Source organism: Periophthalmus magnuspinnatus, chromosome 2 (assembly GCF_009829125.3).
Source record: "Periophthalmus magnuspinnatus isolate fPerMag1 chromosome 2, fPerMag1.2.pri, whole genome shotgun sequence".
NCBI lineage: Eukaryota > Metazoa > Chordata > Actinopteri > Gobiiformes > Gobiidae > Periophthalmus > Periophthalmus magnuspinnatus.
Genome location: NC_047127.1, coordinates 2694860 through 2721481, shown reverse-complemented (window position 1 = coordinate 2721481; position 26622 = coordinate 2694860). Strand labels below are relative to the sequence as shown.

Sequence of the window (26622 nt, the reverse complement as noted above, 5' to 3'; positions counted from 1 at the left end):
AAAAGCTCCCACAGTGCACTGCTCTGCGGTCCGAGCGGCTCATCGTGTCATTGGCTCAGCTCTGAGGGCGGCTCTGTGTTTGTGTGTGTGGACGTGTGTCGAGCTCAGGTGTGACGCTGCTGTCACAGATAAAACAGGCCGCACTTTAAAGAGGAGCAGGGTTTCAACTACATTTACACTGTCACATGTAACACAGATATTCAACCTTTAAAAATGGAATCAAATAAATGTGGGTTTGTGTCTGACCTGTGGAAAACTTCCTTCTGTACGAAATCCGCCGCCGACACCTGATTTCATCTGTGCTGCTGCGTTTGGGATAAGTCTGAAAGTGAAGAAGAAAAACCATGAGCACAAAACACAACACACTGCACAAACAGGACTGTGCGTCTCTGCGGGTTTTGGGTTTTTGATTATAACTTTACCGCTGCGTCTCGTACTTATCCCTCTGTTTGTCATTCTGGTCCTCACACTGCAGCAAATACAAGACAAAAGAGCTGTCTTTTTATAGACGTACACATGCCTCTAGCTAACATGCTGCCACGGGCTCTGCGCATATGTCCACTGCACAAATGATGTGACAGCCGTTGTTCTAAGTTCTTCACACACACCAGCTTTGACCGGAGTTCTGTTACATATCCCATAATGCCTCATGCTCCGTGATAAAGACGAGCAGCAGAACGACTGAATAAAAACATTTCGACTCAAGTGAAGGCGAGTTATTTCACTTAAAGGACGTGTTTAAAGCTCATATGGGACCTTCACGACCGCACACACACACACACACACAATGATTATACGCAGCTAGAGACGGTTATTACTTTAGCGTTCTCATCTCGGAGGTCGAAGGTCAGCTCCAGATTGGTGAAAAAGTGATCAGCAAACTCCGGGTACATGTCCAGCACCTCCAGGATCTCCTCCCTCTGGATGGTGTGGAGGTCGCAGTAGCTCAGGGCTCGCACGTCCGCGCACGATTTCCCAGGTTTGGCAAAGAGGTGGATCATCTCTCCAAAAATGTCGTTCTTCCCTAAAAAAAAGAGACGAATTACAATAAACAAAACCACGAGAAGCTTTAGTTAAGTGTTAAATCAGATCTTTGGGTAAAAAACGCTCTACCAACTGAGTCTTGTGTTAGTTTAGTAGTTTATGTTTCAATCTAAAGATGCTTCCTGAACAGAATTTAGATTTTAAAATTAAAATCACGCAGCTCATCGCAACCACAATCCCGTCGAGGAAAATGTAACCCAACGTTTTTCCAATTTTTTTCCGACTTAAGTTAAGAGTAATCCAGGTCCGTGAACACAAAATAGTATAAATGTTCACGTAACGACAGGGAGACACAGTTGGGTTAAGTGTCTTGCGCAAGGACACAACGGCAGTATTGATTTGTGCGAGCTGGAATCGCACCGTCAATCTGCGGGTCAGTGATTGTGACGCTGGACCAATGATATTTATGTAAATCCCCCCCAAAAAACCTTCGTTCACCACAGTCATATCCTGAGTAAATGTAAAATATCCAGTTACGACAATTTAATTTTGTCTTAAAATCTAAGAAATTTATTCAAAATGATTAATAATTCAGCTCCACCTACACTGGAAAAAAGGATTAAACTCCTAAGACTCGGGCTCTTTCATGAGTTTCTTAATTTCTCTTTGTTTTTTGAGCTGATTTGAACCTGATGAGTGTAAAAATAAACAATTATCTCTTTACATTATGAGAAAAATGATGTCCACATATGAGGACATTGGTTTTACGTTTGAATAATTTTGATAGAACATTTGATTCATGATTTGCAAAAATTATTTATTTATTAAGAACCTGAACACGGCGACATTTGTCCTGAGTAAAAACAACAATTGTGCCTTTAACAAAGTCCATGCTGAATCTAAACTATAAAGTGTTAAACTTTTCTGTCGTCTTTCAGTGTCAGTTTAATGTTCTCATATGTGGACACCAGGATAATCTGACTAGAAATTTGAAAAAGTACATTTTAGATCATCAAAAACGTGTCCACATCCACGTCTAGTTCATTTGTTCTGTTCTGTTCAACTGTAAAAACCTGCACAGAATCATTTTTATATTGGTTTGGACTGAAGGAAACATCATGTACTGGACACGGGGGCATTTTATTATATTTAACTGCTAATATTAATAATGAACTAATTGTTTTATAATGTAATTGTGATGAAATGTGTATTTTAAATGTGAGTTCAGCTGCTCAGGGTCTGCAGATGGAAAGCAGCAGCCATCATTTTTTGTTTTGTGAGAGTAATGAAATTGTGCACGGTCCCTGACAAATAAATAAATAAATAAATGAATGAATAAATAAAGACATACACATAAAATAATAAATAAAAAAATAAAAGAATAATAAATAAAGAAAGAAATAAAGAAATAAATCAATAAAAATAAAATAATAATACATAAATAAATACATAAACATAAAATAAATAAAGGAATAAATAAAGACATAAAAATAAAATAATACATACAAAAAATAAATACAAATAAAATAATAATACATAAATAAATGAATAAAGAAATAAATACATATAAATAAAAATTAAATAAATAAATAAGAAAGAAAGAAAATCACACAGCTCATCGCAACCACAATCCAAACCGGAAAAACTAAACCCAAAATATTTCCTAATTTCTTCAGACTTGGCGTGAGGGTGATTCCAGGTCAGTCAGCAAACACAAAATAGAATAAAATTAAAGTAACTACAGCAGGACTGGACGCGGTGTAGTACAGTACACGGTGACAGCGTGACCATGTGAAAAAGCCCAGAGGAAAAACCGCTGTCTGAAAACACAAGCCTCACACGGACCAGTTTAGTCACAAATGACCTACACTGGCGGCCGCGGGGCGGAGCAGAGCGTGCTCAGTTTGGCGTTATGGGTCCGACGCCAGGACGAGGAACACGACGGATACGCTACGAGGAATATGTGAGCGACTGTACTACATGAGCACGACATAATCACGTTTATTTTACCTTCAGAATAAAATAAATATAATAGTTTGAGTGGAAGGTAATGAAGTACAAATACAAGTAGTAAAGTTGAATTTTTAGGTACTCTTTACTTACTTTTTACTACAACAAATAAAAATAGACAGAAAAAAATGGAAATTCTGCTCAAATCTTTATCAAAATCACCACATTTGAAACTTTATAAGACCTAAAAAATCTGCGTGAAATACTTTTACTTTTTACACTTTAAGTACTTTTTAAATAAGCGCTTTAATACTTTTACGCAACTATTTTTTGCTCCAGTATCTGTAACAAAATGCAGTACTTCTTCGACCACTGTGTGTATATTGTTAAAAGTCTCTTGTTGTCATGGAAACACTTTTATTACATTACATTTACATTTTATCAAGATCAAATATATATATATATATATTTATCATAAAAGTCGACGGTTTATTGTGTAAAAGGAGCATTCAGAACCAGAGGAAGAAGGTAATGAAGTACAAGTAGTAAAGTCATGTACTTAAGTTGAATTTTTAGGTATTTGTACATTTTTCCATGGATACTTTTTACTTTTACTCGAGTACATTTGAGAGCAGTATCTGTACTTCCTACTCCAATACATTTTTGAACTAGCCTAGAAAGTAAAAAGTACTTTTCATCTGATTTGAGGATTTATTTTTACCAAGTTCGTGGTAAAATCCTGACTAAAATTTTCGAGTTGAAGCTTCGGCTTTGAGCGAAACAAAAATAAATACACAAAAATAAACAAAAAATAAAATAAATATGCCAAAAAACGCAAGAATAAACAAAAAAACAACAACAAATAAATACTCAAAAATAAACAAACAAAAATAAATACACAAAATTCAAAAGAAAAATTAAAAACATTGATTTGCATTGTTATTGTGACCAAAATATGTCTCATTTTTGATCAATATCACGACATTTACACTTTACTTTTTACTCCTGAAGCACATTTTTAACTAGGTACTTTAATACTTTTACTTAAGTATATTTTTTCATGTGATACTTTTACTTCAGTAACTAATCTGAGTACTTCTTCCACCTCTGAACATCATCTTTACATCTCATTTTTATAACTTGCGTAATATCTCGCACAAATCCGCTAACACAGACTGGATTTCAACAGTATTTGCTAAAAATATAAACGAACAAATGAAATGAAATAAAAAATCGTCTGCTGAGCTCCTCCATCTTACCCCGCGGCTCCTTTTAGCTAAACTTCAGTGCGTTTCCGAGTCTTTTATGTGGAGTACGACTGTGAGGCAGCATTGATTTGAAGTTAGTTATTACAACACACCCAACAGGGCTCTGAGCCGCAGCCCGGGCCGTGACAAAGCAGAACACGGACCCCCCCCGCCGCGTCTGCTCCGAGCGCGCTTTAATGAGAACACGCCGTTTAAACACGCCTTTAAACTCGACAACGCTCCGGACTAACGCGAAACCCTTATAAATCTGTGTTACGACGTGATTTCTTTACTCAAACCGGTAAAAACCTTCACACCGACAACAAAATGCACTCATTAAATATCATCAAGACTTTAAACGCGTCATTATTCAGCCCCGCCCACTTTTTAAAATTTAAATTCAAGAAGTTTCGGTGCTAAAATATGACCGTATTTTCCTGATTATAAGTCGCGCTTCGGTTCATTGCTGTCCAAGGGTGCGACTTATACTCAGACGCGACTTATATGTGAAATTATTCAAATATATAACTTCACGTTTTCGTTATTGTCACAGTGACGACCACACGAGGGCGCTCTAGGCCTGTGCACCCGTATCTACTCCTCTTGTACCGCTGAACATTTAAAATTTCAACATTGCGGTGATTTAAAAGACGTCTGAGAAACACTGAACGAAAGAAAATGTTATTCAGCGCTTCATCTTCCTCCAGAGTTGGTGGATTTGTTCAGAAGTGACACCGACGATGAAGAACTTAACCGATTTATCGATTTGGAGTGAGATCCAGAGTAAACTTGTTGTTGTTTTTTCTGCTTTATTTATGTGATTAACTGTTAATATTTTACGTTAACAAACCAGACACGTGTTCAGTTCTGTCTGTGCTTCATGTCGCTGAGTAAATATAATGTGTTGCGTTAGCGTGATGTACTGATATTCAGACTGCTGTTCGACGTTTTATTCTCATTATTATAACTTGTCTTTAAAGATAAAATGTTTATTCTTGGTCTCGGATTTTGTAAAATAAATTTCCCCCAAAAAATGCGACTTATACATGTGTTTTTCTTCTTTATTATGCATTTTTTGGCTGGTGCGACTTATACTCCAGAAAATACGGTAAATAAAGTAGGTTGTTTTTTGTCAAATGTTCAATGTTCAACACTGCGCTGATTCTCTGTGAAGCTTTAAAACTGCTCTGTCCGTGTAGATCGGCAGCTCCACACAAAATTATACAACCCGAATGGCGATGGCGGCGAATACTCACCCAATATGGCCACGACCACGTCTTCCTTGAGGATCTCGATGGAGCCGCGGGACACGAAGTAGAGCGCGGTGAGCACGTCCCCGCTGTGGACCAGGGTGTCTCCGGGGGGGGCGTGCGTGGTCTTGAAGCGCATGGCCAGAGCGCGCAGACAGCCCTTAGACGCTCCTCTGAACGCCTTACAGTCGTGGAGCAGCGTCTTGTTCAGGTGGAGGCAGATGTCCGCCTGAAGGCACTCGGGAAACCCCTTTAGGACCTGCAGCAGAGTGAGCAGAGTGAGACGGAGTGTGTGTGTGTGTGTGTGTGAGCAGAGTGAGACGGAGGGTGTGTGTGTGTGTGTGTGTGTGCGTGAGCAGAGTGAGACGGAGGGGGTGTGTGTGGGTGTGCGTGAGCAGAGTGAGACGGAGGGTGTGTGTGTGTGTGTGTGTGTGAGCAGAGTGAGACGGGGTGTGTGTGCAGAGTGAGACGGGGTGTGTGTGTGTGTGTGTGTGTGCAGAGTGAGACTGTGTGTGTGAGCAGAGTGAGACGGAGTGTGTGTGTGTGCAGAGTGAGACGGAGTGTGTGAGCAGAGTGAGACGGAGTGTGTGTGTGTGTGCAGAGTGAGACTGTGAGGGTCTGTGTGTGTCTGTGTGTGTCTGTCTGTCTGTCTGTGTGTGTGTGTGTGTGTGTGTGTGTGTGTGTGTGTGTGTGTGTGTTTGTCCTGAGTTCACGATGCACTTTCACTTTCACATTGACATTACTCAATCGTTTGGTTGCCATCTGTGTTCTTTCCTTCTTCTCAAAACCTTCTGTAGCAGAAATAATCTGCAATAATCTGCATCTTTTTACAGCAAAGACACAACATGGAGGAACAGGACACACTCAGTGCAAACTGTAGGAGTTTCCTACTTTTACGTTGCATCGGGACATGCTCTTTGTCACAGCTCCAACACCAAACACCCAGAGTAAAGACTTAAACACTTACCCTTTTGAGACAAAGATACAAGGACAAAATGAGAGCTCTGTGGACTTAAATCAGGACATTTTGGATATTTGACACAAAAACGATACACACTGGAGACAGGAGAGGGGCTCAGAACACAAGGGACGAAGAAACAAGAAAACACATCCTGCGTTTCCACAATAGTTCACAGAAGAAGTTCAGTGTGAACTGGTTTGGGCTCTGACAGGCTCTTTGTTTCTCAGAACAAAAACTGATCAGGAGATTTGGAAAGGAAAGACTGAACAACATTTGGCAAGCACAGGTGCTGTCGCTGAGGCAGCAGCCAAACCTCCCACAGAGGGAGGAGAAGCTGGCAGCGCCCGGCACGGCGGCCCACTCGCGCGGGCGTGATTCACTCTACCACACAGACCAGGCCTTAAACACACTCGTTTCATGCAGAAGGACCCGGAGGCACAGCACACACTGGTGTATCAGTCACACACGAGTGTGGCCTGGAGGGAAGCCTCAGTGTTTCTGTTTTCTCATTGACATGCACGCGACGGGGAACTCATTCATAATGTGGCACCACGGGAACCATTTACATCAAGTTATTGTGATCCCAGCGGAACGCAGGAACGTGCCCTTCACTCACATGCAAAGTACACTGGGCTTGGGGAGTGTTCATGTACATAAAACTACTGCATTCCACTATGAAAATGAAGCACAGCAGATGAAGTGTGAACACAGCTGTACCTCCTGCTCTTACCGGAGTGTGGGCCGTTCCATTGGACATGAGGCAGACATGCAAAAGACAAACTCATATAAGAAACACAGACACAATCAGCTCGACGCAGCCACAGTTAGAGCAGGAAACTCTGACTCCGACTTGGAGTAAAGTCATATAGAACAGAATACTGTGCCTACGGAGGAGCTTCGTGGTGGTGTTGTTGTGGTAAGAGCGTTACAGGGGACAAGATAATCAGAAATGAAAAGCAGAAAAAGATCCAGGTAGCACAAAAAGATCAGGTAGAACATTGTTTTAAAACAGCCGCGCCACGTTCACGCACCATGTTCATGTCGATGCCGTTGGTGTAGGTCCAGGCGTGTTGGAAATACTCCTCCAGCCTCTGCCTCAGCGGGTTTGGGATCTGATGGAAGCGAATGAACTCTTTGACCCTCAGCATCTGGAGGTGATACCTGGCCGTGCCCGAGTATAACCTCTGGATGATCGCCGACACGTTACCGAAGATGCTAGCGTACATTAAAGCTGCAAAAAAAAAAACACGAAGGACATTCAGACGTGTATTTTCGCCACACTAAATGCGATCAAAGCACAAAAATCGCCCTTGAAATTGGCATAAATAAACAGAGAGTGAAACAGTGTGATTCATAACTGGGCTGTCACTCACATCCAATGAGCATGACACAGATGGAGAAGATCTTTTCGGAGTTGGTGTTGGGGGAGACGTTTCCGAAGCCCACGCTCGTCAGACTGCTGAAGGTGAAATACAGCGCCGTGACGTACTTGTCTTTGATGGACGGGCCCGAGCTGGGGTCACTGTAGTTGTATTTTTTACCTTTGCAGAAAAACAAACGGGTAAAAAGTTGTATTCAAGAGTTTATAGTTTTGTTGTTTTGAGGTTGGTCTGTGTAACTGATATTGAATCATTTATTATTATAGTAATTTCTCGTCTGATTTACAGCTTAAACTGGTTATTAATGTTCATATCTTGAGTTACAGACATAATAACGAAATAACCCCCCCCCCAAAAAAAAAAAAACCAAACAAAAACAACCAAACAAAAAACAAAACAAAACTCAAAATAACAAAAATACATATAAATAAATAAATAAATTAAAAATAAGGGAAACAACCCCAACTCAAAATAACTCTTTAAAAAAAAAAAAAAAAAAAAAAAAAAAACCCAAAAAAAACACCTCAAAATAGCAAAAAATCCAATAACATATAAATAAATAAACTAAAAATAAGAGGAAAAAACCTCAAAATAACTAAAAAAAAACAAAAAAACTCCAACTCAAAATAACAAAAGTAAATAAATAACAAAAAACTCCAAATAACTAAAAAAAAATAAAAAATCATAATAACAAAAAAATACATATAAATAAATAAACTAAAAATAAGGGGAAAAAAAACTCAAAATAACAAAAAAAAACCCATAAATAAACCAAAAATAAGAAAAAAACAAATCAACTCAAAATAACTCAAAAAACAACTTAAATAAATAACAATAAATTCCAAATAACCCAAAAAAATGAATCCCAGGATCATGTAGAGGGTTAATACGAACATTTAAGACCAAAATGAAGGGACACAGGAAGTGCGCACATGATCATTTCCTGTTTGGAGCGCAGCAGCTAGCAGGTTAGCTACGTCCGTTTAAATATATATACACACTACCAATATATGGCTGCACTTCTTGGTGGAAGCTTCTGCAACGTCACAAGATTTATTTCCATCCAGTGTTAAAATAAATAAATAAAACATGAACTTACCAATGGACACGCCCAAATTGTCCAACCATCCGATTTTATGCTCTAAGTACGGCTTCTCCACGTTGCCGATGGCGTACCAAATGCAGGCTAACCAGTGCGCGATGAGGGCGAAGATGCACATGAGCAGCATGAGCACAGCGGCGCCGTACTCCGAGTATCGGTCCAGTTTGCGGGCCACACGTACCAGCCGAAGGAGCCGCGCCGTCTTGAGCAAACCGATCAGAGTGGTCGTCTAGAAGAAGAGGAAATACACGACAAAGTTAAAAACGAGCTCAAAACGTCTCACGGTTTTCAAATACTATCGGTCTCTTGGGTTTTCTTGGGGTTCTTGGGTTCTCTTCTGGGGTCCACACCATTTGCTCGTCTAGATGTTGCTGCTTTACCTGGAATGTTCCACACTATGGCATTATCGGCCTTAAATCTCCAGCAAAGACAGATGTTTTGTTTTGGTCGATCTTCTGCCTAAACCAGTTTCATAAAGCAGCGTTTGAACATTTTAGCGCGAAGAGGAAGGCGACTCGCAGCTCTCTTATCCGATTTGTAGTTAACAGCGCGGTAAATGAGTTTGTAATCGGTTAAATATCAAAAATATCAAAAATCCGTGTTACATATTTGCCCACATTTGCCCAAAAACGTATCGCTCTGGATTCTAATCAATCAGGATCGGCATCTGTCATGAGAAAACACATTAAAACAGTCGATCTTTAGCATTAAACTTATCGTATCTGTATGAAAAACAAGCAAGAGCTACCAACAGACCTAGTCACAAGCCAGATCTGTGGAGAGCTGCCCCACTCCTGGTAAGATTGTGGTTTTTTTTTGCAAGTTTAAGCCATACCGTGGATCATCGTCTATAGATCGCCCAGCGGAGTTGACAGGTTAAGGTTAAGGTTAAGGTTAAGGTTGAGGTGCACTTTATTGTCCCCGCAGCAAAATGAGTCCTCTGCATTTGACCCGTTCCTCGATACCACCCAGGAACCTCGTCAGGAGCAGTGATCTCGCTGCTAAGTTTGGTCAGGACTACCCTAGATGAAGGATTTGATTTATGGTGCATGTTCTGGGTTGCAAAACGCTCTGTTGTCCAGGTCCCCAAGGTCTTAGAGGTCCAGAATTGGAACTTCTACCTATTAATTTACATTAAAGGGGGGCCCATTTACGTCGTCTTTCCCCGGGCCCCAAAATTTCTGTGGACAGGCCTGAGATCGACAGTTGAGTTATGGAACTGGAGAAGACACAGGAGACTCGTTCTGCTTCATTTTCAAGGCTCTATTTCACAAACTCTTTGAAATATTGACGATAAAAATGTTTTGGGTGTTTTTATAGAGTATTCAAAGGTCAGGGTTACGAGTTTTACGCTGGGATTATTCACTTTGGGGGGTCTGTAGCTCCGAGTGCTTCAATCACAGGCCAGTGGGTCAGCGGACTTGCGCAGACATCGTCCAAGGACCAAGAATCTCTCACTGTCAAAACAACTCGACCGACTCAGCGCTACGACACTAAAGATGAACGGACTGGACTCGGGGACGCTCGTGGTGGCAGTTCAGCGCGCGAGGGAAAAGGTGGCCAACGTAGTGACTCATTTACTGGCTGCATTTGTGGAAAACTGGCCAGATTTTAACAACAGAACCAAAAATACTTTGCTTTGTAAAAGGAATAGAAAAACAAAACAAAGGTTTTTGTTTCTGGCAGGGGCGGAGCCAGAGATATTTGTTTGGACGAGCAATGGAGGTGAGTAAACCAGGACTAAAGCAGGACTAGACCAGGACTAAACCAGGAATAAAGCAGGACTAAAGCAGGACTAAAGCAGGACTAAAGCAGGACTAAAGCAGGACTAGACCAGGACTAAACCAGGACTAAAGCAGGACTAAAGCAGGACTAAACAAGGACTAAACAAGGACTAAAGCAGGACTAAACCAGGACTAAACCAGGACTAAAGCAGGACTAAAGCAGGACTAAACCAGGACTAGACCAGGACTAGACCAGGACTAGACCAGGACTAAACCAGGACTAAAGCAGGACTAAAGCAGGACTAAACCAGGACTATACCAGGACTAGACCAGGACTAGACCAGGACTAAACCAGGACTAAACCAGGACTAGACCAGGACTAGACCAGGACTAAACCAGGACTAAACCAGGACTAAAGCAGGACTAAAGCAGGACTAAAGCAGGACTAAAGCAGGACTAAAGCAGGACTAAACCAGGACTAGACCAGGACTAGACCAGGACTAGACCAGGACTAAACCAGGACTAAAGCAGGACTAAACCAGGACTATACCAGGACTAGACCAGGACTAGACCAGGACTAAAGCAGGACTAAAGCAGGACTAGACCAGGACTAGACCAGGACTAAACCAGGACTAAAGCAGGACTAAACCAGGACTAAACCAGGACTAGACCAGGACTAAACCAGGACTAAACCAGGACTAAAGCAGGACTAAAGCAGGACTAGACCAGGACTAGACCAGGACTAAACCAGGACTAAAGCAGGACTAAACCAGGACTAAACCAGGACTAGACCAGGACTAAACCAGGACTAAACCAGGACTAAAGCAGGACTAAAGCAGGACTAAAGCAGGACTAAACCAGGACTAGACCAGGACTAAAGCAGGACTAAACCAGGACTAGACCAGGACTAAACCAGGACTAGACCGAGGACTGGCCAGTCTAGGAGAGGCTATTACCCCCTGAACCCCCCCCCCCCCCCCCCTGGCACCGCCCCTGACTCCTCGTATGAAAAACTACATTTAGACGGGGCCAGTACACGATACACACGGCTATTTAGCGCCGCACAATTTGTAAACAAAAGAAGTAGAGTTGAAGAAGAAGCTAATGGGTCTTTCCTCTCCCTATTGTGTGAGACAATTAGAGTTAATATCCCAGGGGAAGACATCACTCGCTGCCTCCTTTAGCAACAGCAGCCTCGCATGTGCTCGGTAACAACATGTGTGTAAGTAAACACAAAGAGGGAGAAGTATTGGATTTGAGGTTTAAAAAAGGGGCTCGTCATCCATCACGGTGAGGAAGTGCGGCGTAGCTGTGTTTGATGGCTTCATTAAAAAAGCCTTCGTCCTCCCAAACTCTGCACCTAAATAACGGCTATCACTCACTCCGCTGCGTCCGGTCTGCTCGCTCTTTCACTGACAAGCGAGCGGCGCAAGTGAGAAGAATTATACGAAGAAACAGGTGAGGTGGAAGTGATCTGGTCTCTACTTTGGACCAGGAAGAACTGCAGAACACGCTGACCACACGGAGTAAAGATAAGCACCAATATTTAATCATATTTAATTTATCTTGAGGTCAGTGAAAGTACCACAGTCTCTTTCCTCCAATACAAACAAAAACACACACGATTTAAAACATTAAAAACAGGAGCAGGTGTGATTATAAACCAGGACTAAACCAGGACTAAAGCAGAGCTAAAGCAGGACTAAACCAGGACTAAACCAGGACTAAACCAGGACTAAAGCAGGACTAAAGCAGGACTAAAGCAGGACTAAAGCAGGACTAAACCAGGACTAAACCAGGGCTAAACCAGGACTAAAGCAGGACTAAAGCAGGGCTAAACCAGGGCTAAACCAGGGCTAAACCAGGACTAAAGCAGGACTAAACCAGGGCTAAACCAGGGCTAAACCAGGACTAAAGCAGGACTAAAGCAGGACTAAAGCAGGACTAAACCAGGGCTAAACCAGGGCTAAACCAGGACTAAAGCAGGACTAAAGCAGGACTAAAGCAGGACTAAACCAGGACTAAACCAGGGCTAAACCAGGACTAAAGCAGGACTAAAGCAGGACTAAAGCAGGACTAAACCAGGGCTAAACCAGGACTAAAGCAGGACTAAACCAGGGCTAAAGCAGGACTAAAGCAGGACTAAACCAGGGCTAAACCAGGACTAAAGCAGGACTAAACCAGGACTAAACCAGGAGTAAACCAGGACTAAAGCAGGACTAAACCAGGGCTAAAGCAGGACTAAACCAGGGCTAAACCAGGACTAAAGCAGGACTAAACCAGGACTAAACCAGGAGTAAACCAGGACTAAATGTTTTTTCTCCACATTATTAAAGTGCTGCAGCGGCTCCAGTTTTAATGTGCTTCAAATCTGTTCCATTTTTGGGAAGCATGGCTTTTTTATCCCATTTCAGTTCGAGCGCGGACAGTTTTTAGACGGAAACAGTCATGAGATCTTGGATTAAAAGTTCTTCTATACCTCTCCTCTTTCTCCACACACATGTATTTTAAAACGACTTAATAAAAGAAACAAATCCGCTCACTTCCGCTTTAGAAAACTGCGGTGTCCAGTGGGAGCTGACGTCGGCGTAATCGTCATCACGACAAAGATGGATAACTGCGCGTCACATGAGAGCGGCACATTTTAAAAATTTGTACCAAAATGACGATGCGACGCTGCCAAATCCTATGAGTATCAACGATTAAGAAAATAAAACTGGAGAAGGAAGTGTGGACGTCACAGTGGGCGTGTCACAGGTGGAGGTGAAAACGGGGGCAGATTTGCAAGATGGCGTCTTGAAAATAAGCGATTAAAGATTACACTCAAACATGAATCACTCCAAATACAACTTCAGAGTGAAATAAGAAGAAACGACTAGAACACAGGTGTCAAACACATTTTAAGACCATCATATCTTTTAATTTACCCTGTCGAGGGCCACGTAAAATGATGCGGAGGGCCACATTTTGCCCACGGGCCTTGAGTTTGACACATGTGGACAAGAACATGGATAAAAAATCTGAAAATTCCAGTCTGTAGAATAGGTCTGATTTAATATTAACCAAAAATAATTGGTCTTACACCCACAGACGACTACGGATAGGTCCAATTCTGTGTCGTGTTTTTCCAGTATCAACAAACGCAGCTTTAATACTAGTTTCTTCATCGACTCGACATTATATCATCATCACTCATACCTTCAATTCAAATGATTCCAAGCCAGAGTTGTGAAATATTTAGTTAGCAAAGTGGTGTAAACACATCCAAGTCCACAGACAACAAAACTCCAACCTGCTCTCAGGCAAAACACACTATTAAATAAAAGACACGAGCAGCAGACGCACTGCCCTGGTAAATGTTGTTCACTTCTCCGTATGCTTTGAGAAGGGAAAGTGAGACTTGAGGGGGCTGTGTGTTACAATGAAAGTACTGCCTTATCTTTGTTTAGCTCCGCCGCCGAAGTAGTTTGAACAACAAGCCTAGAAATCGCACTATCTTTGAATATTACGGAAAAAAACCTTTGAATAAATCAGCTGGAATTTGCATCAAAGTGTGCGTGAAAAACTCCCGTAGAATTATCTTTACGTAATGCACAAACGCGACGACACAATAAATCCCGCGCTAACTAACGAGTCTTATCTCACCTGCCACCTTTCTGACGACATCAGCACAAAAGCCAAACATATTGTCGGAGATGGTTTCCAGGCAACAAAGGTGCAGACTGTGAAGCCTAAAAATAGCAGCTGTCTCTGTTCCTTTGAGTTAAAACATCGTGCGAAGACGAGCGCTAAAAATGGACTTGGGTGTTATTTTGAGATGCACAGCAGTAATTGGGATGTGTGTGGGGGGGGGGGGGGCGGAGCTAAAAATAGAAAGATTTTGTCACACGGGACACGGGAGCTTGGACACGAGCTGTAACCGAACACCGATCCTGCCAGAGCTGCCGTCATCTGGTTGGGCGACGAGGGGCATACATTGTGCCGAAGCATCGCTCAACTGTCGCCTCTGCCTCTGCACCTGCCACTCAGCCGCCCGCCGCCAGCCAGCCAGCCCCGCGCGCACCCGGCACACCTAATAGTAAATAATGACTCCGCAAACCGAGGTAGTGTGGGGCTGTCACGAGACTACAACGCCCGGCCCCTGTTTGATATTAAAGGAAAAAGGCTTCAAAGTCAATTTCGAGAGCATGTTTTTAGTAGTCGTCTTTATTTTCCAACGTTTTTTGGCACAAAATTAGCAGAGAATAAGAATCGCTTACGTTTTTTTGTAGTCGTTTATTTAACTTCTTTAGCGTGTGGATAAAGATTCAGACCATTCTAAGATCTTTAAAAGGTCTTATAACACGCAAAACTGACTCTTGTGAGCTTTAAGTCATGTTATAATGCTGTTACCGCCTCAAAAACAGACCTGGAGTTGTGTTTTGTGTTGCGTTAACCCTTTATTATTAGTCTGTCTGCATTTCCAAATCTCAAAACACTCCGTTCCACCTTGTGATGTCATGAATTGGTAGTTTTCAAGTTTTAACAGCTACGTTTTATGCTTTAGTTCAGTTAAAATTGGAAATTCCAGAGCTGAAATGATCCAAAATGATTCTAGAAATGAAGGTGTGTGGAGTTTAAAAACACAGTGGAGCACTTCCTGTATCACCACATGATGACATCACAAGGTGGAACGGAGTGTTTTCTGTTTGAGAGAAGAACTCAGTTTAAATATGCAGGGTTTTTGTGTTGAGCTGCGTTATGTTTCATTCATACGTGTTCGAGTAACCCTTTATTAGTCTGTCTACATCTCCATGACTCAAAACGCTCTGTTCCACCTTGTGATGTCATCGAGTGGTGGTTTTCAAGTTTTAATAGCTATGTTTTAACCTTTAGTTCAGTGGAGATTGGAAATTCCAGAGCTGCAACCATCCAAAATTAATCTAATAAAGCTGTATGGAGTTTAAAAACGCAATGAAGCACTTCCTGTATCGCCACTTCATGACATCACAAGGTGGAACAGAGCGTTTTCTCTTAGTACGAACATTTTAAGACCAAAATGAGGAACCTGACAGCAGGAGTTATGGAGCTTGGGGCGGGTTAATGGAGCCGGAAGCGCGCACATGCTCACTTCCTGTTTGGAACGTAGCGGCTAGCGGGTTAGCTACGTCTGTTTATAGAATCAAGACTAGATTTAGTAACTGGGAAACACTATTAGCGTCACCTTGCTAACACGATCACGATTTCATTTTAAGCACATCCCGTAAACAGAATCGTTTCTTCCTTTCGTTGTACGGCGTTCCGATTGGCGTACATGGAATAAGTCGTCAGGCAAAATGGCTGGGGAAGCGGAGACCTTTTGGAGTGATTTGTACAGCTTCGGGCGGTTCAGTCTGGCTCTCGTGAAAAGAGATCAGAGCGAACCAGATGTGACAGTCAGGAGTCAGATAAGCGAAGTCCATGAATCCAAGAAAACAGCTCGTAAACATGGATCGCTGCGGGCTGTGGGAGCGCACACTTTTAACAACGTCTTACATACACAGATCTTTGGCGTTGTGTCTTCAAAAGAGCAACAATGAAAAAGCGCTACCATCAGTGAGAGTGACATTTAATATTTTGCTGAACTAACAAATCGCACCATCCGCATAATGTTTTTTAACATTTGCTGTGTATAAGCAGGGCCAGTTCAGCGTATAAGCAGATTGGGCAGCTGCTTAGGGCCCCGACACCAGCAGGGGGCCCCCAAGAGTGCATATATTTACACTGAAAATAATATATGTAAAGTTTTATTTATAAGAGACAGGGCTTGTGTGTTTACAGCAGCCGAAACATCCCTCTAAAAATGATTATATTTGTTTTTTTGTTTTTTTATCTATAGTAGTAAAATATCTGCTGCTGCTACATTTGTTGTTTTTTTACGTAAAGTCTTGGGCGATGCATCAAAAACACAAGACGATGATTGTTTTGGGGGGAAAAAAACGTGAGAGGAATCGAAAAAGTCTATTATTTTGTTATTATTTAGTCATTACACTAACGGACGATAAAACAGTGAATCGGGATGTTTGTGTAATACTAAAGGATATATTTCTGAGCCACATGGTGAGTCAGATTATTTAGTTGTCTCCTGTGAACGTTTAAGCTCCTCTGTGAACGTTTAAGCTCCTCTGTGAACGGTTAAGCTCCTCTGTGAACGTTTAGGCTCCTTGTGAACGTTTAAGCTCCTCTGCAAACGTTTAAGCTCCTCTGCGAACATTTACACTACTCTGTGTACGTTTAGCCTCCTCTGTGAACGTTTAGCCTCCTCTGTGAATGTTTAAGCTCCTCTGTGAATGTTTAGACTCCCCTGTGAACGTTTAGACTCCTCTGTGAACGTTTAAGCTCCTCTGTGAACCTTTAGCCTCCTCTGTGAACATTTAGGCTATTCTCTGTGAACGTTTAGTCTCCTCTGTGAACGTTTAGTCTCCTCTGTGAATGTTTAGTCTCCTCTGTGAATGTTTAGTCTCCTCTGTGAATGTTTAGTCTCCTCTGTGAACGTTTAAGCTCCTCTGTGAACGTTTAGCCTCCGCTGTGAACGTTTAGGCTATTCTCTGTGAACGTTTAGCCTCTTCTGTGAACGTTTAGCCTCCTCTGTGAACGTTTAGTCTCCTCTGTGAACGTTTAGCCTCCTCTGTGAATGTTTAAACTCCTCTGTGAACATTTAGGCTCCTCTGTGAACGTTTAGGCTATTCTCTGTGAACGTTTAGCCTCTTCTGTGAACGTTTAGCCTCCTCTGTGAACGTTTACGCTCCTCTGTGAACCTTTAGACTCCTCTGTGAACGTTTAGTCTCCTCTGTGAACGTTTAGTCTCCTCTGTGAACGTTTAGTCTCCTCTGTGAACGTTTACGCTCCTCTGTGAACGTTTACGCTCCTCTGTGAACGTTTAGCCTCCTCTGTGAACGTTTAGGCTATTCTCTGTGAACGTTTAGCCTCCTGTGAATGTTTCAGCTGCTGCAGGTTGCTCGTGTATCACATTAGTAGCGTTGATAAACCACTGTCACATTTGCTCGATGACTGAACGGCCTGTGAACGACCCGTGAGTGCATGTTGTAATGTCGGCTAATTTATGCTAATTGTCCACTAATTATGTAAAGCAAAAGACGAAGTTTAAATCTGTCAACGGGACAAATCGTTGTAGGAGTGAAGACGTTTTGTTGCTTCTGTCAGTTCAGTTCTGGTCAGATTCCTGCTGGACGCTGCCTTAAATCTTTCTGAAGGGAGGAGCTAACGACACTGAAACTACACTATTCAACCTTTAATGGCCCTACTATTGTGGTTGTATTGTTAAAGGCTGAATGGGGCAGTTTCAGCTGAAATTGGAGACAAAAGCTGTTTACAGTTTCAGTTAATCTGACCAGAACTGAAGAAGTGTCTTGGACGAGCAGCGAAATGTCTTCACTTCTACAAAACGATTTGCCCATTTGACAGATTTAAACTTCGTCTTTTGCTCCGGATCAGATCTGGACGACTGAAGGTTCACACAGACACTATTTACCGGTATTTATTTAATTTTAATGTTTTAATTTAATATTTATTTAATTTTAATGTTTTAATTTGATATTTATTTAATTTTAATGTATCATTTTGATATTTATTTCATTTTCATTAATTCATTTGATGTGTATTTAATTTTATTTTTGTATTTGATATTTAATTAAATTTAATTATATTTTGTTTTATTTTTTCAGTATCAAATGGTTCAATCAGTTGTTCAAAAAATGTGTATAGTTTAAAAAAGGATAAAATAAAAAAAATAATAATCATTTTTTTAATGAATGTCAGGGAAACATGCATTTTACATTTAACTGTTACAGATAAAAAAAACCAATGTTATTAAAGTATTTTTTGTTGTAAGTTGATCTATATTGCCATATTGGGATGTAAAATTAAGGAAAAGCACTAGAAACATTGATATATCAGATCAATTATTAGCATTTACAGTTATTAAAATTAAAAAAATGTAGTTTCCATCTCACCTCATCTGATCCGGACCCAAAAATAAGCAGATCGAACGGAATAGCCGCCACCATGTCTATAAGGAACCAGCCTTTGAAATAGTGAATCGCGATCTTCGCCGGGTGACTCACGACCTCCTCGTTACAGTTGACGTACGTGGTCCTGAAGTTTATAAGAATGTCAACTATGAACATGATGTCCACCATGAGGTCCACCACATTGAGGGGGGAGCAGGAGTAACCGCACTCCCGCCGTTTCTGCTCCTCGATGTCGTTGAGGAGGAAGGCGGCGGAGTACGGCGTGAATATGGCGGTGTAGATGACCAGGAGGAGGATGAGCCAGTCCCACACGGCTTTGAACGGGCTGTAGTGAAGTATAGTCCAACGGTGGATACGAGGGGTTTGGAGTTTGTACTCGGGAAGAACATCTGCGCCCAGAGACAGGACCTAGAAACAAAACAACAATAGTGTATTTTATTATCGCCATTTTTCATTTTAAAAGACTCATATTACGCCGTTTTTTTAAAATCTATGTTCTAATGTCGTTTCCTCGTCACAAACAGACCCGGAGTCGAGTTTTGCTTCATTCACACATGTGTAAACGCACAGATCCCACATATTTAGGCTGCGTTCTTTTCTCAAACACCAAAAAACACTCTGTTCCACCTTGTGATGTCATCATGTGGCGATACAGGAAGTGCTCCACTGTGTTTTTAAACTCCACACGCCTTCATTTCTAGAATCATCTGGATCGTTTCAGTCCTAAAATTGTCAATCTCTACTAAACAAAAGGTAAAAACTAGCTGTTAAAACTTGAAAACTACCACTTCATGACATCACAAGTGGAAAAGAGCATTTTTTTAAATATTATTATTCATAGTTTTTATTGCATTTTAACATTTTACAGCCTATATGCTCACATATATACATATATCCATACACATATGAATAAAAAAATAAATAAAGTATAAATAAAATAAAGCAAAATATATAAAATAAGAATAATAGCCGTAGCTAAGTGTGGTAAGCGTAATAAGTGATAATGGAAAGCAGTAACACGGGCACAGAAGTCGACCAGGAAAAAACACAAACCACAGAATATGCAACAAAAATAGATAAATAAATAAATTAATAAAAATAAATAAATAAATAAATAACAGTAGTAAAATAAAATAAAATAAATAAACAATCAAATAAAAAATAAATAAATAACAGTAGTAAAATCAAATAAAATAAATAAACAATCAAATATAAAATAAATAAATAACAGTAGTAAAATAAAATTAAATAAATAAATAAATAAACAATCAAATAAAAAATAAGTAAATAGCAGTAGTAAAATAAAACAAAATAACATAAATTAATAAATAAATAACAGAGCATTTTGAGCTTTGGAAAACACAAAACACAACTCCAGGTCTGTTTTTGAGGAGCATTATAATATGGATTAAACCTCACACGGGTCCATTTTGTGTAATACAGTTTAGGACCTTTAAACATTAGATTTTTGTTTACTCCTAAAAGGTTTTGGAGGTGGTTAATCTCCATTATGTCCATTATTCACCCAGTTGACATTTGCAAATATCACAGTAAAAAGGGTTTCCCGTCAAGCGTTACATAAAACAGCATTAGCTCAGTCGGTTGGTCCAGTGTTTTTCCACTGATCTGAAGGTTGACGGTTTGAATCCCGCTGTTAACGTAAACATCAATGGTCGGCTCTCCCCCTCTTTTCTGTCTCCCCCACTCTGTCCTTCATCTGTCGTCTGTTTTCCTCTTCTCTCCTCCTCATTCTTCCAGTTTTCTCCCCTCCCATTTCTCTGTTCTCTCTAATCTTTTGTCGCTCCATCTCTTCCTCGTTTTTTCCTCGTCTCTATCTCTCCTGACTCACACGTTGGCGGTGCAATCCCAGCTTCCCACAGATGAATTAATGCTGTTGTTGTGTCCTTGGGCAAGACACTTAACCCACCTCACCCAGTGTCTGCGTACACTGTTATAAATTAGACTTTTTTAACATATATAGCACAAAAAGTACACATTTTTTATGAATAGAAGGATATTTATTTTGTATTTGTTTATATTTACAGTGGTCTCTCGTTTATCGCGGGGATCACGTTCTAAAAATAACCCGCAATAGTCGAAATCCATGAAGTAGTCGGCTTTATTTTATGTTTTTGTCTGTAAAACCCCTCACCACACACTTTATACACTTTTCTCACACAGGCGTTAACATTTTCTCACATTTCTCTCTCGTTTAAACTCTCTCAAAGTTCAAACCTTCGTAGGCGTCTTTGCCGGTGCGGAACGTTTCATCGACATTGTGGGTTTTGTCGGGGAGAAAACAAATTGCAAACGTACAGCACTTCAGAGTCACACCGCGATCCAACGTTTATGTAAATTCGTGCTTTGTGTTCAGCCTAACTACACAATCGCTCCGGGTCTGTGCGATTCCAGATGAACAGTAGAACAGATTCTCTTTCTCCGTCCTTTGAGTCCTGATCGATTCCAAAGGTTATTCCGGATCAGGAGGTGAACGCGTTTGACCTCGGCTGCTGCGGACACAGCTTGGTTCTGATAACCAGTTCAATTATTAAGACGCGGGTCCTTATGTCTTTTCAGTTGCGGCGCTGATGGAGGTGACACGGGTTCAAAAGGTCAGGGGGGAAATTGTTGACAGGTGCAGAAAAAAATCTATTTAAAGGTTCCATGTTACACAAAATTGACTCTTGTGCGGTTTAAGTCATGTTATAATGCTGTTAACTCATCAAAAACAGACCTGGAGTTGTGTTTTCTCACATCTCCAACGCTCAAAATGCTCCGTTCCACCTTGTGATGTCATGAAGTGGTAGTTTTCAAGTTAACAGCTCCTTTTACCTTTAGTTCAGTAGAAATCGGCAACTCCAGATTGTCTGAAATGATCCAAATGATTCTAGAAATGAAGGTGTGCAGAGTTTAAAAACACAGTGGAGCACTTCCTGTATTACCACATGATGACATCACAAGGTGGAACGGAGTGTTTTCAGTTTGAGAGAAGAGCTCAGTTTAAATATGCCGATTTGTTTTGTTTTTTTGGGGTGTTAAACATGCGTGAATGAAACAAAAACAAAAAAAACAACACTTCCAGGTCTGTTTGTGACGAGAAAACCTTTAAAGCCCGTTTCTCGTTGCTAACGGTAACGCTGCCCTTGCGAGTCCTACCTGCGTCTTTGCTCTCTCGCCGCGAAACCGAAATAATCACAGGGATTTGCGCAACGGTCCAGAAAGTCCAGACTGTGGAGTTTGTCAGACACTCGAGTGGAGAAGTGGCATCCTCCACGCGGGGTCTATAATTACCCATAAGTCATTGAGAAGCTGCTCCGAAATGGGGCATAACGCGACGGTAATATCGATGTTAAAAATCTATTCAGGTATATATGGGAAGTGCTCTGACTGGGATAATGATAGTGACATTCGGCCTTCCAAGAAACATTACAGTGCGGAACAGTGTTATGATCAAACCGAAGCCGCCCTCTCCGATCGTTTCCATTCAAATTTATGCTCCGAAGTTCCAGACGCTGGTTTCAAAGGTTATGTAGCGAACGGGGTTTAGTAGTCTGAAGTCTATAAATGTTTGATCTGCCGAGGTCACAAAACGAACAGAAGTGGAAGCTTGAATAACGGTGAAGAAAGTCGGATGTTATTGCGAAATTAAACAGACTAATCAAACCCCGGGCCGATGTATAATGTGATATTTAGCAGTTTTTATTAAGAACACTCGGCCTTGCAAGCGGAAAGTGTTGGTTTCCGTGGCGATGAGTAAGTTTAGTGCTGTGTGGTGGAGCGTTTTAGGGAAAGGAGATACAACCGGATGGAGACGAGCAGCTGCTAGATCCTCCGACAGCGAAGTAACGTAAATAAAGTTGTCCGTCGCTATATCACGGTTCACCTTTTGCTGTTTTGCTGATTTTTTTAACGCAATTTTTCATGCTTTTTTACATCGTATGAGCGTGCATTGTGTTGTGCGTCCTGATTGGCTGTTGGACTGACACATTTACATAAACGTTTGATCGCGGTGTGACTCTGAAGTGCTGTACGTTTGCAATTTGTTTTCTCCACCGACAAAACCCACAATGTCGATGAAACGTTCTGCACCGACAAAGACGCTTACGAAGGTTTGAACTTTGAGAGAGTTTAAACGAGAGAGAAACGTGAGAAAATGTTAACGCCTGTGTGAGAAAAGTGTATAAAGTGTGTGGTGAGGGGTTTTACGGACAAAAAACATATAGAATAATCCCACTTTCTATTGAAAAACTGCGTCAGACTCGTCGTTTTGGTGTTAAATGTCCTTATTAACCCGCTCTACATGATCCTGGTGCTTTAATTTCGCTATAGCTAAACCAAACTCTGTCCGGATTGGCTCTTTGGTTGCTACGATACTCGCGGTCGGACTTCCTAACATGCAACTCGTAACCGTTCACTTGGAGCCGAACGCCGCGGGTGACGTCACACTCGCTCACGCACAATCTACGGCTTTTCCGCGTCTCTTTTTATCCATACGAGACTCCACTATCTGAAGGTTAATTCTGGATTAACACGTCAGGGCCGATCTCTCGCTAAATAAAAGATCACAACTTAATTAATCTACCTACTGTCGCTACACGCGCGCCGCAAATGAACCCTCACGTGGGATAATGGAGGCTGCTTGGCTCGGCTCCAGGAGCACTAAATCAAAACCGTCCTTTGTCTTCCCTGTAATTCTTTTTGGACCGGACAAAAGAGTGAAGCGTTATGTCATGTCTGTGTAAATTATGCTTCTTAATTCACAGCGTCTGCCTCGGTGTTTTCACATAATAACGACTCTGTGTGTGTGTGTGTGTGTGTGCGTACGTGTCTTTTTTCTTTCGTGTGACCGGCCTCGCGGTCCAAGTCTCCATCTGCCTGTGGTTCTGAGCGGTTGCCAGGGACAGCGGCGAACGAGTCTGCTCCGGTGCGTCGATGGAGGCTTCAAATGAGCTCCCAGAGATACACCAGACGATATCACGAGTGTACGGAAAAGAAATGACGGCACAAAACGCTTTCCTCCCTGGCATTTAATACTAGCTAGACTTGGGATGCGTCTGAATGTCCCCACTGCTGCCAACAGGGGGCGCTATTCACGTGTCACGCCATTTTCACCGCTGTTCGAATGAGAAAATAGTGCACCCGGAATGTACGATGACGACTCGGGCGGATCAAACGTATTAAAGAGCACACGGGAGTCAAACGGGTTTACGAAAACTTCATTTTAATTTACTTTAAAACGTCCAAAAACGCCTCCCGTGCTTCCCAAAACAAACAGAAACATGGACCCGACGAGCCAAACGGAGCGAAAAGACGCGACGTCGCTAACCGAAAACTGAAAACGTCCCCAAACAAACGGCGAAAACGGTCAAACGTCAAACGCAAAAAAGGCTAACTGCGGCTAACGGGTACGGTCGCACGATGACGACGCGAGAGCAAGAACGTAAGAGAGCGCGACATGGATAGACGGCGTGTTTATACTGCGACCAGCCACGCCCCAAAACAAGCATAAATATAAAATGCACGTAAGATAATGGAGTAAAAGGGCACCGCGACGTAGCATGTAGCTTCAAAAGTAGCGAGCATCCGTCGGTGGTCACTAGAGCGCTCGATATAAACCACAAGAATTTGGGAAGAGTTGGAAAAACAAACACGACTGAAAGCAGCAGATAGACGCGCCGGTTTAGTGTTTTATTGCACAGATGTTCAAGCTAGAAATGCACAAATCCAGACTTTTTAGTTCAGATCCGTTCACTGGATTTAAGAACTTAAACTACCTGTGAAAAGTTTGGACACGCCCTCTCATTTGTGTTTTTTTTGTCTTTATTTTTACAACATTCTGCATTTTATACACACAAAAGACGTCAAATATATGAAGTAAAACATATGGAATTATTTAGTAAAGACAAAAAGTGAAATAACTGTTCCAAATATTTATCTTTTTAAGTAGTAGTAGTAAGTAGAAATGTGCTTTTTTTGACTGGTAGTGTAGATTTAAACAACGGCAGTCAAAAGTTTGGACGGATGGAAGATATATGGAATGAATATATGGAAGAAAGAAATAAAAAACGAAACGGAAAGGGTGAATACGTTGAGAATTTGAATATAAAATATATTTAAAAAAAATATTTAGTAGAGTTATTTAATTTTTCTTTCTTTACTACATAATTCCATATATCTTGCTTCATATATTAGATTTTTTCTGTTTGCAAATAAAATGTAGAAAGTAGTAAATATAAAGAAAAAAAAAACATTGAATAATCTGTCCAAACTTTACACGGGTAGCGTTTGTAACAGTCATTTTGAGATTTTTTTAACTATATAATAAAAAAAACTTAAATTTCTCATTAGATATTCTGTACAAACCTTGGTCTGTCTCATCATTTTAATTTAGTGATCTCACCCTAAATAATATCGTCCTTGCTGTTATGGCCCTAAGCCTTAAGTTCTTTTTATTTGTTCGTATTTTCCTGTGTGACTGAATCTGACAGTCTATCATTTTGTCATTTTGTCTGTGACTCATTTAGTTCGTTCGTCTCTTGTTTGTCCTCGTCTCTAATTCTGTGTGTTTGAGACACTAGTTTAGTTTTGTTTTTGTGTCTCTTTTTATTTTGTGACTCGACTCTGTTTGGAGGCTGTGTCCTGTGTTTGTTTTTGGACACTCGTGGTTTTGTTTCCGTGTTATTCCCTTAAGTTTTATCACTCGTTTTTATAGACCTACGTACGGAGCCCGACATAGGACATTTGCAAAATATAATATTAATGTGTGGCCATGAGATAATATCACGTTCCCACACGATATTATCTTGAAGGAACGACTTAATTATCACGACGGAACGAGATATTATTTTTATTTTTTAAGTTAAATATCTTGTGAGCTTGTGAAAATGTATGAATAGAAATTATTATATTCCCTCAAGATATTATCTCATTCCCTCAAGATAATATGTCGTTCCTTCAAGATGGTATATATTTTTGATTTTGAAAACATTCTTCTTCTTTCCATCATCTCCATACCTACGTGACCAGTTTTCCGAGACACTTGTTATTTGTTCGACGTGTTATATTTGTTTTCTTAGTTTAGGTTCTTTTGTGTTATACATTTACGTAAATACTTTAGTTTACTTTTGTTACTTTGCCTTTTACAACCCTGTGCATCAAATTACTACTTTATTTCACCATTTTTACATCTGTTTTTTGTTACTTCCTTGACCCTAGACACACAGTCCGGTGTAACATTTCATCATTAAAAAAACGTAATAGTGACTTGATACAGACACACGACGACTTCCTGCTTTTTACATAGCAGTATTTCTCTATATAAATAAACTGTAATCCTGCCCGTGTCTCCCTCCGTCTCCGTCTTTGACTTTGAACCGGGGTCAATTTCCATGGCCTCTCTCCATTACACCATTAGGGGGTGATATGCAAAAGTGAGACCCAATCGCTGTTTCCCCACTGTCTTTCTCTTTCTGTCCTTCTCTCTCTCTCTCTCGGGACACTTTACAGCCCGTGTCTTTTCCGAGGGCGCTCCGGTCCTGACGGGGGAAGGTGAGAATGACCTCTAACCTTGTCCGTAACCCTAGAAACGTGTCCTTCGCCCTGGACGTTGTCTGGCAGGTGTAAGAGTATCCCCGCAGTGATAGACACCTAGTTTTACGTGTCCGAGTCTTGAGTTTGCACTAATTACCTCGAGTTCTCTGAGGCTAGATTGGCCTGTCACAACAACAGATTTCGACGTTATATCACCACGGAGAAATACCGCGATAAACGATAATATTTAAACTATTTTATGCCACTGACCCAAAGCAGGAGAGTCCCAGAAAAGCGATTTTTAAACAGAAAGTATCATATTACCTTATTACAGAAAAATGGCAAAAATCTCCCCAGTTTTCCAAAAAATATTGTTATAAAATACATTATTAATAACAAAAATGAAATGCCATACTGCGGAACATATCCAGAAAACACAATAATATCTCTACAGCTCTGTATATTTAGAAAAATGAAAGCAAAGAA

The 26622-nt window shown here is 41.0% G+C and overlaps 1 protein-coding gene across 2 annotated transcripts in view; it reads right to left on the bottom strand.

Moving 5' to 3' along the window:
• Positions 1 to 26622, bottom strand: part of kcnh7 (potassium channel, voltage gated eag related subfamily H, member 7) — a 90620-nt gene that overhangs the window by 6635 nt on the left and 57363 nt on the right. For both annotated transcript variants that reach the window (XM_033980881.2, XM_055227315.1), the window contains 7 exons: positions 18589 to 19014; positions 8871 to 9102; positions 7766 to 7933; positions 7424 to 7623; positions 5438 to 5690; positions 819 to 1024; positions 247 to 322 (listed from right to left, as the gene is read on the bottom strand). In XM_033980881.2, coding sequence (XP_033836772.1) covers positions 247 to 322; positions 819 to 1024; positions 5438 to 5690; positions 7424 to 7623; positions 7766 to 7933; positions 8871 to 9102; positions 18589 to 19014 — 1561 coding nt within the window. The remainder of the gene's footprint in view (positions 1 to 246; positions 323 to 818; positions 1025 to 5437; positions 5691 to 7423; positions 7624 to 7765; positions 7934 to 8870; positions 9103 to 18588; positions 19015 to 26622) is intronic.